This window comes from Papio anubis, chromosome 8, assembly GCF_008728515.1.
Source record: "Papio anubis isolate 15944 chromosome 8, Panubis1.0, whole genome shotgun sequence".
Lineage (NCBI taxonomy): Eukaryota > Metazoa > Chordata > Mammalia > Primates > Cercopithecidae > Papio > Papio anubis.
In genome coordinates, this window is record NC_044983.1 from 46,888,412 (window position 1) to 46,905,605 (window position 17,194).

The 17,194-nt window shown below is 41.3% G+C and overlaps 1 protein-coding gene across 5 annotated transcripts in view; it reads right to left on the reverse strand.

Annotated features, from left to right (window-relative positions):
- The window catches only part of PXDNL (peroxidasin like), a 508,249-nt gene that overhangs the window by 48,165 nt on the left and 442,890 nt on the right, over positions 1 to 17,194 (reverse strand). For all 5 annotated transcript variants that reach the window (XM_031669551.1, XM_031669552.1, XM_031669553.1 and 2 more), the window contains 2 exons: positions 11,727 to 11,861; positions 9,040 to 9,248 (listed from right to left, as the gene is read on the reverse strand). In XM_031669551.1, the coding sequence (XP_031525411.1) occupies positions 9,040 to 9,248; positions 11,727 to 11,861 (344 nt within the window). The remainder of the gene's footprint in view (positions 1 to 9,039; positions 9,249 to 11,726; positions 11,862 to 17,194) is intronic.

A 17,194-nucleotide genomic window follows, 5' to 3' on the forward strand; every position in this document is an offset into this window, starting at 1 on the left:
CATATGTCTACTATATATGTTAAGTGTATGTGATAAGATTTGGTAAATAAAACTAGTTTTTAAATTGTTGGCAAAATACGAATGGTTTCAAAATTGTCAGTTAAATATAAGTAGGTACTTGTTTGATTTGACTGTGAGCTTATGGTTTGGTTTTGAGAGTCTGGATTCGGTGATCTGGACAGATGGCCATGGTGAGGCCTGGGGATAAATTCTCAGTTCCTAGAACAGCACCTACAAGCCAGGATCAAGCCCAACATGGCCCCTTCTTCCCTGGCCCAGTTTTGCCTCCTGGCTTCTCTGGAAGGGGTTGTATCCTCCAGTCATCCTCCTCACAGCTGTTTTCTGTCCTGACTTCTGCATCAGGCATGGAAATTCAGGACTTAGACAGGCACTGCCCTTCATAGTCCTCCTGGGTGCCACGTGGCTAAATGGCATATGGGGGAAGACATTAGGGAAGGTACCTGGGGGAAGACATTAGCGAAGGTACTGTAGCAGGACAAGTCACAGACAAAATCCCTCAGACACCAAGTTAAAGAAGGAAGGGCTTTATTCGGCTGGGAGCTTCAGCCAGACTCATGTCTCAGAAACAGAGCTCTCTGAGTGAGCAATTCCTGTCCCTCTTAAGGGCTTACAACTCTGGGGTCCCCGTGAGAGGTTGTGATCAATTGAGCAAGCAGGGGGTATGTGACTGGGGGATGCATGCACCAGTAATTAGAATGGAACAGGAAAGGGATTTTCACAGTGCTTTTCCATACAATGTCTGTAATTCATAGATAACATAGCCAATTAGGTCAGGGGTCGATCTTTAACTACCAGGCCCAGGGTGTTGCACCAGACTGTCTACCTGTGGATTTCATTTCTGCCTTTTAGTTTTTGCTTCTTCTTTCTATGGAGGCAGAAATTGGGCAGAAGATAATATGAGGGGTGGTCTCCTCCTTTAGTACCTGGCGGAAGACATTTTCAGTACATGTTTTCCGATTGTATGAAAGCTTTCCCATGCACAAGGGCTGAGGTTATAACAGTAGCTAAAAGATTATTCCTGGAGAAATAGCCAGAGATAGAATACTTATTTCACTGGACAAGTTATAAAACAGTTAAGCAAGGTATTATAGATACTATAGTACTGGGCAAAGCTAACTGAATTGACTGAATTGTTTTGGTCAAAGATATTGTAGATTAATGACAATCAGTCCCACTTCTGGTGTAAAACATAAGTTGACATCTTTATTATATCATTGAAAGGCCTCTCCCCCTGATAATACAGTCTCATACACCTTCCACTAATAAACTCTGACATAACTAAATGCAGCAAAGCCTTAATGCACTATGTCAAGGTGTATTTTCACAAGGTAAAGAAAGCTTTATATGGTGATCTTACTGAGGACAATCAACCCCTTCACAATCTAGAACCTGAAGACTGAATCTTCTGAGAACAACATCAGCGTTGGCCTTTGCCATCACATTGTAGCAAAACTTTGAGACCTTAAACCTTGGGTTCATGACCTCACAATTCAGAAGGTCCCCTCCACACTCTTCCAAATGTATTCCCACTGGAAACTTTAAGGTAAAGCTAACCAGGAAAAGTTCTCCCCAGAAGAAGACGACACCATTGATATGGGTAGCTTTTTCACCAGATTGAGAATCAAGACTTATCTGCTATCATAAGACTCTTATCTTTCTATTTTTTTCATTGTTTATACTTCTATGAACAACAAAAGTAAAAAAGGAGACTGTTGTGTGGACTCATGGGGTATACTTTAATTTTGTGAAAAATATTGAAGCCAGCCTTATACACAGACAACTTTATGGTTTGATAGATGGAAGATGAAGGGCCAGTGTAAGTGAGAAATGTTCATGGTACATTTGTTGTCTCATAATCAGTCAGAAACAGAACATTGATACCCTCCTCTTAAGCTACATCATAGGTTAAAGAGAACATTGCTACCACAGGTTATGGAGAAAATTAATAGGAAGCCTTCACTCTTCCTAATGGGCATCTTTTGTTAGGTTTCTTTTCCCATGGTTTGGAGTAAATGAAGCAATGATTAGAAATTTATCCCTCATGATAGGCTCTTACAGCAGATAATACTGTAAATGCTATGTTATACAATAGACTTTACTTTTTTTCTTTATTTTATTTTAGAGATGAAATCTTGCTCTGTAGCCCAGGCTGGAGTGCAGTGGCACGATCTCGGCTCACTAAAAGCTCTGCCTCCCAGGTTCAAACAAATCTCTTGCCTCAGCCTCCCGAATAGCTGGGATTACAGGCACCCACCACCACACCCAGCTAATTTTTGTATTTTTAGTAGAGATGGGGTTTTACTGTGTTGGCCAGCCTTTCCTGGAACTCCTGACCTCAAGTGATCTGCCCGCCTTGGCCTCCCAAAGTGCTGGGATTATAGGATTGAGCCACCGTACCCGGCCGGTTATACAACAGACTTTAAATGCTCCTGTGAAAGTTGTGCTAAATAATAAAATTGCTCTAGATTACTTAGTGATAAACAGAGAAGTGTCTGTGCGGTTGTTGGCACTTCTTGTTACCCATGAAGAAATACATCACATCAGATATTATAGAGATTCAGTTGTAAGGAATTAATGAGCAGGCTGCTTGGTTAAAGTGAGTAGATTCTTTACCTAGCACATTCTTTGACCTATTTGATTTTATTTGGTTGGTTTGGTTTATGGGACCCCAGGTAAGGAGCATACTCCAAGCTCTTGGTATTATCCTCTTGATAATCATAACAGCAGTCTCCCTGCTGCATTGTATTCTCTCAACAATTTTAAGCGTTAGCATGCAGCCATCTGTAGAATGTCAAATGGCCTTTCTTCAACTGGAATGACAAAACTCAAAGGAACATGTGACCATGAGAACATCGTAGCCTATGAATGATATGCTGAGACAGAAAACCCAAAATGATGGTAACGAGAGTGGTGATAAGGCCCTAAGTATTGTTCACACACTCACCTATGTGAGAACCTTACCAAAAAGGGAGAGGAGGCTTTAAACAAAATTATGGGAGGTCATTGTTTTGGACTGAGCTCCTACACTAGGCCCCAACAAACCAGACAAAAACAAAATGGAGACACTTATGCTAAATGCAACATAACCAAACTGAAACTTTAAGGAAGGAGATAGGTCCTAAAATGACCATTTTTCCCCCCTGTAAACAGCAGATTCCAACAAAAGAAGATTGCCCCTACTCTAACCCTCATGCACACACAAAATTACTTGATGTTTAGGATGATGATAGAGTGATATTAATTCCTGAAGTTTTGGTCTATCTCCCAAAGTTGAGAGGATGACCAGAAGAGAGAAATTGCTAAATTAAGTTTAGCCCAAAGCTGCCTCCTTACAAATTTTAAGTTTGGCCTAAAGATGTCTGGGCATAGTGATCCTGACTGGAAGCGCAAACAGACTGTAATCAACTCTTGTGCCAGCTGAGCCTCATAATCAGTTGGCCAATCAAAGGCAGCCAACTGTTCAAATTGGGTTCTAAAATAAGGCAAAACCCGAACTGTGACCAATTTGGCTGTTCCTGAACCTCACTTCTGTTTTCCGTACATCGTTTCTCTTTTTCTATCCATAAATCTTCTTCCACCACGTGGCTGTGCTGGAGTCTCTCTGAGCCTGCTCTGGCTCAGGAGGCTGCCCTTTGTCAATTAAAGTCTGTGAAATTCAATTTGTCTAAGGTTTTTAACAATGTACACATCTGTATGTGTACACACCTATACTTTTGTACAGACATAGATGATACATTTTAAGTATTATGTATATAATGCATATGCAAATAATGGGAAAAATAAATAAGGCTAATTTGAAAAGGGAAGCTCTGAATAACAGTAAATGAAGTAACTAAATTAAAGAAAGTCCCCACATTAATGAAGCCATCTGTACACTAGGACCTGATGGTAGGCAGTACACAGGGAGAAGGAGCAGCACAGATGAAATGCAGCAGCTACTTTGCTACAGAGAGGACCAAGGGACTGAAAGAAATCTACTTAAGCGTAAAAAAATTCAAATAAGCCAGGCGCAGTGCCTTACACCTGTAATCCCAGCACTTTGGGAGGTCAGGAGTTCAAGACCATCCTGGTCAACATGGTGAAATCCCGTCTCTACTAAAAGTACAAAAATTAGCCAGGTGTGGTGGTGGGCACCAGTAGTCCCAGCTACTCTGGAGGCTGAGGCAGGGGAATCACCTGAACCCGGGAGGTGGAGGTTGCAATGAGCCGAGATCACGCCACTGCACTCCAGCCTGGCGACAGAGCAAGACTCCGTCTTAAAAAAAGAAAGAAAGAAAGAAAGAAATTCACATAAAAGGAAGCAAGTACGTTGCTGCTGGGTAAATGATGAAACCGTTTCAATTTAGTGGTAAGCCTGGGATGTTCACCCTCACCATTGTTAACACATAGCATTTGCAGAGAGCTCATACAGATTGATGAAAGGACAAAGACCATGAACACACAATGCACACAGCCAATCCCCAAAACCAAAAACCATGGAAACAGCTGTTTAAACATACTAACAGAGAAATGAAAATTAAAATGAGCTTGAGATAATTAAGTTTTTACTCACTGCACTATCAAAAAACCGAGGACTATATTACCAATTGCTGGTCGGGAAATAAAGTGGGTATTAATATAATTGTGGAATCATCATGTTTATCTTTTTAGAAATAAATATGACAACACCTTTTTTTCATTATAAAGCCTATATCCTGCACCTCAGCAACTTTACTTTGGGAATTCTATAAGAACCTAGCCTATGGAAATATAAGTCCTGATATGCAAAGTATGGCTGCATAAATGTTGGTATATACAATCCTATCCATTAAACACTAAGCAATATTTTAAAGGAATTACTTATATAAGAAATACATAGAATGACTTGAGGAAATTTATTTAAAAAATGCATGATATGGAAGTAGTTAAGGGCAAAAAGGAAAACAAAAACACCATGCTGTTTTAGCATGGTCTCTAGTTTCTGTGAAGAGAAACTGAAATTCATGGGTTAAAAACTGTGGGTAGGGCCAGGTGCAGTGGCTCATGCCTGTAATCTCAGCATTCTGGGAGGCTGAGCGGGACGGATCACCTGAAGTCGGGAGTTCGAGACCAGCCTGACCAACAAGGAGAAACCTTGTCTCTACTAAAAATACAAAAATTAGCCAGACCTGACAGTGCATGACTGTAATCCCAGCTACTCGGGAGGCTGAGGCAGGAGAATCATTTGAACCCAGGAGGCAGAGGTTGAGGTTAGCTGATATCATGCCATTGCACTCTAGGCTGGGCAACAAGGGCAAAACTCCACCTCAAAATAAAACAAAATAAAACAAAAACAGTGGATAACAAACTTCTTCATTGAACATAATAAATGACATGAAAAATGCAAACCAAATCCTTAACACCCCAACTTTTTCCAGTTTGATTACCCATACAAACCCATAGTCTTACAGCTAAGTGACACAAATCCCAGCCGCATTATTTAGATCTCATGCCTTCTACCTTCAAAGAATAACAAGATATAATGATGTAAATCTTGATTGTATTTAATTATCACTGTTTAAACAGACTCAGAGTCCATTTCAATGTGTTTAGGAATTTAGGAGAAGAGTTTCTCCAGGATTTTTTAAAAATGTAGTTAAATTTGGAAGATGCTGATATCAGTATTAACCAGTAGGCTATTATTCATGGGAAACAAAAATGAAAAAAAAAAATAGCCCTGTTGAAAATAAAATTATTCTATAAAAGCAACATAAAGAGCTGAGGGTTAATTTAATCATACATTTCATTCTAACAAAATGAACCACTAGGACTGCTTGGAGTGGCCCTTTACATCCCAAACGAAGGTCTCTATTTTACTCTAGGATAATGCTAGTTAAAACAACTGAATCCGCTGGGCGTGGTGGCTCATGCCTGTAATCACAGAAATTTGGGAGGCTGAGGTGGGTGGATCACTTGAGATCAGGAGTTCAAGACCAGCCTGGCCAACGTGGTGAAACCCTGTCTCTACTAAAAATACAAAAATTAGCCAGGTGTAGTAGTGTGGGCCTGTAATCCCAGCTACTCGGGAGGCTGAGGCTGGAGAATCACTTAGAACCCGGGAGGCAGAAGTTGCAGTGAGCTGAGAACGCACCACTGCACTCCAGCCTAGGCGACAGAGAGAGACTGTTTCAAAATCAATCAATCAATCATTTAAGCACCATCGCTTATTTTAATCTGAGAATGAGATTAGCAAAGGAGAGGGAAGAAATCTATTAATACAACATGAATGAACACACAACAAAGATAAGTGTATTGAGTAGTGACATAGTTTCTAGGTCCTTTAACACACCTTCTCTGTCTGGGAAATTCACAACTTCAGGTCTCAGGGATGGACTCAGTGGAGTCAAACCAGCACTTCTCAACTGCCTTAATTAACTCAAGCCATTAAAATATATACCCTATCTGAAACTACGGAGCCACAGCCTAGAAACTAGTTCCTCAGAGATCTGAGTGATTCAGCAGGCTCCTAATCTATGTAGAGCAATGTTTCTGTTAATTGGGAAGTGTAAGAAGCCCATCCCATAAGAAAGTGGTCCACTTTTGAGCAGTTACTAAACACCTTTTTTTAAGCCACTCATTTTAAACTGTCTTTTAATTTTTCTGAAAAATCCATGCTTGTTAGTCAAAAAGTACACAGAAAAATACATGTGTATCCATTTGTAATGGTTCTCATTACAAACATTACATTATGGTTGGAACTACATAAGGCATATTCATATCCTTAGGTAATTTTGCTACTGACATGACTTCTGAGCATTTTTATAGTGTCATAAAAAAAAAACTGTATTTTTGTTTCCAATTAAGTAGTAGATGTTTACTACTGGCTTATTCATTTCCAGAGATTTTTTAAAGACACTCACAGAGAAAGAGTGTTATTATTTATTGGGACCACAGATCTTGATAAGACAAGATCTTATTTTGCACAAACTCAAAACCCCAACCCACTCCTGGTCTGTTACATCCTTGCATTGCATTTTCCATAACAAACGTTGCCCACAGCAGATGCATTATCATTTAAGTAACCAGAGGAGCCCTCTTCCTCCCAGTCTTCAATGTGGAACAATGGCAATGGGGGGAGGGCAGCAGAGGAACCGCCCTTGGTGGGGGCCTGCTTGCGTCTCTGTGCCAGGCACCTACCCTACAGGTGCTACCAGGTAGCGGTGGGCACAGAGGAAAGAGCCGAGTCCTTCAGGTCAGCTGTGGGACCTTAGAAAATGTATTTAGTTTCCAGGAGCCTTATTTTCCTCATATGTAAATCAGGGATAACAACACCCACCTTGAAAGACTCAGGACAATTATACGAGCTAAGTGTTTCCATGAATCACTTATCACATGGCCAGAGGTGAGAAGAGCTAGGAATGGTATGTGTCAGTATAAGGGGCACCCAGCCCTGGCCTCTACATGGAGCCATTGCTTCCTTGCAGGGCACCACTCTGGTCATCACAGCCTACACCCTGCCATGCCATCTATCTGTCCCTCTGCTCACCAGGCCCTATGTCCCATCCCAGGGACATTGGAGAAGAAGCAAAGGAGTGTTAGTAGTTGCCATTAATATGGTTTGTATACTGTTCCCTGTTCCCCCAACATTCTGAAGAGGGGGGACTATTTCATTATTTCTGGATCTAATTACCAAGAACTTGAGGTAAGGGAAAGAATGCCACCCTCGTCATAGTACCACATTCCTTTTTGCTGTGTCCAATAAAGCACCACCACAGTGAAAAAGACAACCTTGACTCAGGTGTCATTGAGACTGGCTCTGTCACCCAGGCTGGAGGCACGATCTGGACTCACCACAATCTCTGCCTCCAGGGTTCAAGTGATTCTCCTGCCTCAGCCTCCCAAGTAGCTGGGATTACAGGTGCCCACCACCACGCCTGGCTAATTTTCATATTTTTAGTGGAGACAGGGTTTCGCTATGTTGGCCAAGCCTGTCCTCAAGCAATCCACCCACTTTGGCTTCCCAAAGTGCTAGGATTACAGGCTTGAGCCATTGCACGCAGCCAGTGTTCTATCACGCTTCTAGCAGTGGCTTTCAATTTCCTCCCCTGACCACAAATCTCTAGTACTACTTAGGTACTGAGAATGATCATTTCAGTCCTAGAGAACATCAGAACTCCCAGGCCCATGGCCACTACATGGAGCAGGTATGAAGCTGTGGTGGCACTTGTGTCGTTGGCGTCCAGAGGAGCCGCAAGTATCCTCCATGTGACAGACACCTGTGACGTCTTACCTGTGAAGACGTCAGCATATTCTGCTGGAGAACCGTCAAGTCCTCAGTTCACCTCTAGGTTTAAACAAATGATACATCTTTTCTCTGGCCCTGGCTCCACCACTTACTCATATTTGGACTTTGAGAAAGTCGTCTAATATTTTTGAGCCATACTTTCATCAAAGGAGAAAGAAATCCACATTTCTAAAGGGATATTGTGAGAACAAAACGGACGCTTATAGAAGCACCTTAGGGAAAGTTTGGTTCATAAACGGTGATGTTGTAGATACCACCAATTCTGTTGTGCCATTAGGGAAAGTTTTTTCCTGACTCTATCAAAATTTCCTTGTACTTCCAATGAGCACTACTGCCACATCTTATAAAGAATGAATAGTCTAAGTTAGCCAAGTTACTATCAACTTTCATTTCTCTCTTGTTAGATGAACATCAAGAAGTAGATATAGTCAGTACCAAGTGATTGGCGTTTGATCTTTGGTGCAGTAATCTGAAATGCAGTAAGAAGGCAGAGGCCAGTTTTGACAACAAGTGTCCCCACTCTAACAAAGTTAATGTGGAATGGAAGAGGATGGGCAGCTTGGGAGCCTCGTTTTTCCTAGTGTCCACCCCTTCATCATCCATCAGATTTCCAAAAGGAAAGTTCTGTGTTGTTGGCTTTTTGTGTATCTTTGTTTAAATCACATCTTTGACACTGAAAACAATTCAAGCGCATGAACATACACATCAATCCAGATGAACATGCACATCAACCCACTCATTGCATTATTACTGACCTGCGCAGCAGTCTTGCCACACTCGCAGGTCCACCTTTGGGATCTCGCTGCAGCTCAGGTAATCCTGTGGGTATTCTGCCTTTACAAAGACATCAGCCTGCACTTGCTGAATGCTGTCACCATTGTCACAAAGCACTCGGCCCAGGGACGCCTGCTTCAGCTGAGTGAGTTGTGCCGGGGTAAATACTCCAGGATTTTCATACCAGAACCTGATAGTCAACAAAAAAAGCATTGTCGCAGGTCTGTGGCCTGAGAACTCAACTGCATGTCAAACAGCCACAATGCACCAAGAAGAGCTCAACATAAAAGGCGCATACTGAAAGGATTATGCTTGTTCTCCAACTGAGTATCCTTTTAATTCCCTCCAATATTTACAACATTCTTAAATCCCATGCTTCCAAACTGTCATCACTTTCTACCTCAAGCTTTATGAAAGGATTCAAAGGAAAGTTTTCTAAGGTTTTCTCCCAAAAAAGAAAAGTCCATTATTACATTTTTAAAATTTATATATATATATATATATATATGTATTTTGAGATGGAGTCTCACTCACTCTGTAGCCCAGGCTGGAGTGCAGTGGCAGGATCTCAGCTCACTGCAACCTCCACCTCCAGAGTTCAAGCAACTCTCCTGCCTCAGCCTCCCGAGTAGCTGGGATTACAGGCTCCCGTCACCATGCCTGGCTCATTTTTATATCGTTAGTAGAGACAGGGATTTGCCATGTTAGCCAGACCAGTCTCAAACTCCTGGCCTCAAGTAATCTGCCCACCTCGGTCTCCCAAAGTGTTGGGATTACAGTTGTGAGCCACTGCACCTAGCCCTATTGCTACATTTAAATTCCATGAACTAACCTTAGAAATTGTCTGAGCAAGGTAATATTAACATGTTTGCCTACAAAGAGAGTATCACTTTTGATAATTAACATATACTATTTGGTTGTATCTATCGATTAACTAGAATAAGCACATTCAATTTTAAATGAAAGGATATGATCAATTTTAAATAAAAGATTAAAGTCAATCTTTGGGTTAATTCAGTAAAGTCAATCCTTGGGTTTAATCATTCAGTAAATATTTGAATACCATATGCCAAGCACTTTTTCATAGTGGGTATAGAACAGGAAATTGAGATGGTAAGCAAAAAGACTTCTTACCACTCTCTTGATGTTATGGACTGAGCTGTGTACCTCTAAAATGTATATGTTAAAGTCTTATGCCCCAGTACCTTCGAAGGTGACTCTATTTGGAGATAAGGCCTTTACATAGGTATTTCAGGTAAAAATAGATCATATGAGTGAGCCCTAACCCAGTATGACTGGTGTCCTTATAAGAAAAAGAAATGTGGACATAGATACAGAGGGATGACCAAGTGAAGACCCACGGAGAAGATGCTATCTACAGGCTGGAAGAGACACTCCAGTAGGAATCAACTCTGCTGATGCCTTGATCAGCATTTAACCTCCAGAATTGCGAGAATAAAAAATTTCGTTGTTTAAGCTATCCAGGCTATGTGACTTTGTTACAATAGCCTAGCAAACTTTTTCAATTATTTTCAGTCTTTGACTACATATATTCTTAAATTATTGCCAATTGAGCATATTAAACCAATTGTGTGGGTCTAGAAATTCAATGTTAAAAATGATTTTAAGGAAATATACTATTAATTGTTACCAATGTGCAATAAAGGGAATTAAATCCTTTGCTACTTTCTCTATAATTTGTAAGTGGAAGAGATTTCAAAGGAAATTTAAAGAATAATTTTTATTGTAATTTTAATTAAAAATACAGCTCTGGGCTTTGTTTCAAGTCTTATATACATTATCTCTGCAATACTACAAAAGGTTATATTGTCAAACAGATTTACAAGATTCCTAGATCTTACTCAACACTAAGCTTTACTAATGATTCAGAAGATACCATGCCCTGGAACATACTGGATCCCAAGCAATAGAAGAGCACATGTCCACTCAGGAGAGGGTGCTTAGGTTTGTGTTTCCTGGTTTTTATTCATGGTTAGTTTTGGAACAGTGAAGAGATTACATGACTAACTTACATTCTCCAGCCCGCTGTTTCCCATTATTTCATGATTAAATTTATTTACAATGAACACTTTAGATAAACCAAGAAATTTTAGAGAAGAGTTCCCAGCTATCTTTCCACTTGTAAATGCCCTCATAATGTAATTTTACAAGGAGATCTGGTCTAGGGTCAGCAGGTCTTCCTCCATGAGAATGAAGGGAGGGAATCTCAAGGTTGCTCTCAATTCCTTCCTTCTCAACATCACTGAAGGTTGCAGACATCTTATGGAATAGGTATAATTGTTATTCACACTTTACAGATGAGGAACCTGGTTCCAAGTGATACATGTCCAAAGTTAAACAGCTGTGAGTAGTGAGACTCAGATTCAAGCACAACGTAGTCCATCTAGCTGTCAATCTCTTAATCACCCACTTCTATTGCTTTTTGAGAAATTCTGTTTCTTCTCTTCTTACAAAGATTTACAAAAATAAATGCTATCTGATAATATTGGTGGTTACAAAAGTTCTGTCACCAAATGCTATCTGATATTTATTACACTCAATATGCATTAAATCATAAAAAATGTGAATCACAATAGGTTATACATATACATTTCAGGTCAAAAATAACTTCTGTGATGCTTAATAAGTATAACAGATAATCCTTCACCTATCTCCATCTCTTAGCCGCTGAAACTGGGTAACAAACAGGCACATAAGTGTTGGTCCCACTCTCGTACCAGGAATCAGGTCTTCAACCATAAGGGCAGGCCACAGGTCAATGTCACCTGGAGAGCCGTACAACCTGGAACAAAGACAGACAGACAGCACATGTCTGAGACCAGAAGGGGCATTGAAAATATTCCTTTTATGGATGACACCAAGCATTATTGTATCCACACAAAAATAGAAAAGTAGATATGATTATTACTGTGTTCTCATTTCACAGGGGAAAGCACTGAGATGAAGGAACCCTCAGGGATTACCCCACAGGCAGGGTCATAACCTATCCAAGGACATATGACACGAAGCCTCATGCAATGTCCCCTGTGCAATTCTTTATAATTATTCTCTAAGCATATGGAATATAACCGTGTGTGTGTATATATATATATATATATATATGCACAAATGTCTGTGTTATGCTCATGTATAAATGCATCTAGCTAATTCCTTCAGAAATACATAGAAAATTAACAATTCAGCATTGAGAAATGTCCATGTCAGTGTATATGCTAGGTATGCTAAAAAGTAAAAAGTCAGAAGAAAATCATAATTTGAGGAGATGATAAGATAATAAGTGTTAGGTAAGTTTCTCTTGCTAAAAAGGCAGTTAAAGTATTTGATCTAAGATTTGAAGCAATTTTTTAAAAACAACAAACAAACAAAAAAGCACAATGCAAATGTTGATTATAAGCCAACAGCCGTGGCTCAGTACTCACTTAGAGAAAGAAAATATGATCCATATCCTTGACACTCCTAGTAGGAGTCACTCTTATTGTTTTTTTTTTTTTTCTCTGTACTCTAATGATAAATGTGACACCAACTTAAATTGTCCCTTGTTTTATTTTATTTCATATATATGATTCCCTAAACTACAAATAGTTCAGTGTGCATATTTTAACCTTGTCGCAAATGGAAATATAGTGTTCATACTTCCTTTTTCTCACTCAACAGTTTACTTGGCGACGCAATTGTGTGGTTGCATACATTTGTACCTTCTTCATTTTGTCTGCTGTATAATAAACAGTCTATTATTGGAAACCATTCCAATTTAGTTTAGTTACACTGCTGATGAATACTTGTGAGGTTTTCAACTTTTGCACTATGAACATTCTCTACATGTTTCTCTAGACTAGGCATCAGCAAATTTTTACCATAAAGAGCCAGAGAGATAGTATTTTCAGCTTTGTGGGACAACTGTGGGTTCTGTTGCAACTACCCAACTCCTGTTTTGCATAAAAGCAGCCATAGACAACATATAAACAAATAGACATAGTTGTGTTCCAATAAACCTTTATTTACAAAATTAGGAAAGTAGGTCAGATTTGACCAATTGGCTGTGGTTTGCGGATCCCTGCTCTAGATTATGTTGCGCAAGAGCTAGAATTCTGAGTGCAGAGTATAATATCTTCAATTTTAATAGTTAATGCCAAACTGCTATCCAAAATTGATGTATGATTCATATTCCCGTAATGAGTATACAGAATTACTCTGTGATACATATCCATATGTATATCTTCAATTTTAATAGACAATGCCAAACTGCTATCCAAAATAGATGTACAATTCATACTTCCACAAGAAGCATATCAAAACTCTCAATGCCACCTGGAAAGTCATACAACCTGGGACAGACAGGCATATTATTCCTTGACACATTGTAACTTATTCCATTTTACTTTATTTTGTTGGTCAACTCTCATCACTGCTGCCCTTCCCCGCTTTCTCCTTCTTGGTTTCCATCTTCATTGTCCTCTTATTTATCTTCATCTGGCTCCTTTTTGCTGCCACGTCAGCTCCTCTTCCTCTTCCTCTGCCTCCTCCTCCTCCTTTCTTTTCTTAATTTCTGATAATAGGTGGACTTTTTAGATTTCCAAGTGCTTGCTTGAATGTTTGAGGGCTGTTTAATTCAGGTGTGAATGTTGTGTTATTGTTTCCTCCTGTTTCAATTCTTTTTTTGAGAGATTTTTCCTGAAATGTTTTGATTTGCATTTCTGTTTTCTTGTTACATAGCTTTATTTGAAATTGGTCTCTCTCTCTCTCTTTTAATTCCCATGCATTTTCATGAAATGAATTTCTGGTTCAATAGCATACTCTTCTATCACTATAGGGAAGTGCAGTCTTTTTGATGCCTGCTTTGGTGGTAATGGGGAAAAATGGGAGTTAAAATGTTTTGTTTCTCTTTAAGTGCTACAGCATCCTTAATTTAATTTCATTCTGCTTTCATGTCATTATCAAATCTGAAGGGGCACTCTACCCTTTCTCTACTTACCTCCTTCTTCCACCCCTACCCTCCCCCCAAAAAAAGCCATCTCTGGACACTCTCAGATTTGTAACTGGTGTTGATAACTCCCAGGTTTCCAGAATTTCATTTGGCAACCTAATACTTGGTGCTGGAGTTTTTCCTTCCAGAGGATTTTTTTTTCTTTTTTTTTTTTTTTTTTGAGACAGGGTCTCACTTTGTTGCCCATGCTGGACTGCAATGGTGTAATCACACCTCACTACAGCTTCAAGTTCCTGTGCTCAAGGGCTCCTCTTGGCACAGCACCAGGATGCCCCATCCTTTTCTATATTTTACCTTCCCTCCTTCCCATTCCTTTGTCCATGGAGATTTTTCTAATTAACTTACCCTTCTTTTCCCCAAACCCACAATGTCAGGCCTCTGAGCCCAAGCTAAGCCATCATATCCCTAGTAACCTGCGCGTATATATCCAGATGGCCTGAAGTAACTGAAGATCCACAAAATAAGTGAAAATAGCCTTGATGACATTCCACCATTATGATATGTTTCTGCCCCACCCTAACTGATCAATGTACTTTGTAATCTCCCCTACCCTTAAGAAGGTTCTTTGTAATTCTCCCTACCCTTGAGAATGTACTTTGTGGGATCCACCCCCTGCCCACAAAACATTTGCTCCTAACTCCACCGCTTATCCCAAAACCTGTAAGAACTAATGATAATCCCACCATGCTGGCTGCCTCCTTTTTCGGACTCAGCCCCCCTGCACCCAGGTGAAATAAACAGCCTTGCTGCTCATACAAAGCCTGTTTGGTGGTCTCTTCACATGGACACACGTGAGACATTTGGTGCCAAAGACCCAGATCAGCGGGACTCCTTTGGGAGACCAGTCCCCTGTCCTCACCCTCACTCCATGAAGAGATCCACCTACAACTTCAGGTCTTCAGACCAACCAGCCCAAGGAACATCTCACGGATTTTAAATCAGGTAAGAGGTTGGAGAAGAGATTTCTCCAACCCCTCTCACTATCCCTCAACCTCTTTCTCCTTTCAGTCTTGGTGCTACCCTTCAATCTCTCCCTCCTCTTAATTTCAGTACCTTTCCTTTTCTGGTAGAGACAAAGGAGATGTGTTTTATCCATGGATTCAAAACTCTGGCGCCAGTCACGGACTTGGGAAGACAGTCTTCCCTTGGTGTTTAATCACATGGGGATGCCTGCTTGATTATTCACCTACGTTTCAGAGGTGTCTGACCACATGGGGACGCCTGCCTTGGTCTTTCACTCTTAGCAGCAAGCACCGCTTTTCTGGGGAGCAAACAACTCCTGACCCCTTCTCTCCATGTCTCCACACCTTCTCCACTTTCCTGGGGGGCAAGCACTCCCCACCCGTTCTCTCTAGGTCTCTACTCCTTTTCCAGTTTCCTTGGGGGCAGGCACCTCCCACCCCTTCTCCACTTTCCTGGGGGCAAGCACCCCCCACCCTTTCTCCACTTTCTTGCGGGGCAAGCCCCTTTCACCCTGTTTCCACTTTCCTGGGGGGGCAAGCACCCCCCACCCCTTCTCTCTATGTCTCTACCCTTCTCTTTAAACTTGCCTCCTTCACTAAGGGCAACCTTGCACCCTCCATTCCTCCTTCTTCTCCCTTAGCCTGTGTTCTCAAGAACTTAAAACCTCTTCAACTCTTGCCTGACCTAAAATCTAAGCTTCTTATTTTCTTATGCAATGCTGCTTGACCCCAATACAAACTCGACAGTGGTTCCAAAGAGTCAGAAAATGGCACTTTCGATTTTTCCATCCTACAAGATCTAAATAATTCTTCTCGTAAAATGGGCAAATGGTCTGAGGTGCCTGACGTCCAGACATTCTTTTACACATTGGTCCCTCCCTAGTCTCCGTTCTCAATGCAACTTGTCCCAAATCTTGCTTCTTTCCCTCCCGCCTGTCCCTTCAGTCTCAACCCCAAGCATCTCTGAGTCTTTTGAATCTTCCTTTTCTATGGACCCATCTGACCTCTCCTCTCCTCCCGAGGCTGCTCCTCGCCAGGCTGAGCTAGGTCCCAATTTTTCCTCAGCCTCTGCTCCCCCACCCTATAATCCTTTTGTCATCTCCCCTCCTCACACCCGGTCCGGCTTACAGTTTTGTTCCGCGACTAGCCCTCCCCAACCTGCTGCCCAGCAATTTCCTCTTAGAAAGGTGGCTGGAGCTAAAGGCATAGTCAAGGTTAATGCTCCATTTTCTTTATCCAACCTCTCACAAATCAGTTAGCATTTAGGCTCTTTTTCATAAAATACAAAAACCCAGTCCAATTCATGGCCTGTTCGGCAGCAACCCTGAGACGCTTTACAGCCCTAGACCCTAAAATGTCAGAAGGCCGTCTTATTCTCAATATGCATTTTCTTTTATTACCCAATCTGCTCCCGACATTCCATAAGCTCCAAAAATTAAATTCCAGCTCTCAAACACCACAACAGGACTTAATTAACCTTGCCTTCAAGGTGTACAATAATACAGTAGAGGCAGCCAAGTAGCAACTTATTTCTGAGTTGCATTTCCTTGCCTCCAGCCACATCTCTAGCACACAAGAACTCCAGACACCTGAACCGCAGCTGCCAGGGGTTCCTCCAGAACCTCCTCCCCCAGGAGCTTGGTACAAGTGCTGGAAATCTGGCCACTGGGCCAAGGAATGCCTGCAGCCCCGGATTCCTCCTAAGCCATGTCCCATCTGTGTGGGACCCCACTGAAAATTGGACTGTTCAACTCACCTGGCAGCCACTCCCAGAGCCCCTGGAACTCTGGCCCAAGGCTCTCTGACTGACTCCCTCCCAGATCTTCTCGGCTTAGCAGCTGAAGACTGACACTGCCCGATCGCCTCGGAAACCTACAGGACCAACACAGACGCTTTGGGTAACTCTTACAGTGGAGGGTAAGTCTGTCCCCTTCTTAATCAATATGGAGGCTACCCACTCCACATTACCTTATTTCCAAGGGCCTGTTTCCCTTGCCTCCATAACCATTGTGGGTATTGACGGCCAGGCTGCTAAACCTCTTAAAACTCCCAACTCTGGTGCCAATTTGGACAACATTCTTTTATGCACTCCTTTTTAGTTATCCCCACCTGCCCAGTTCCCTGTTTTGATCGAGACATTTTAACTAAATTATCTGCTTCCCTGACTAT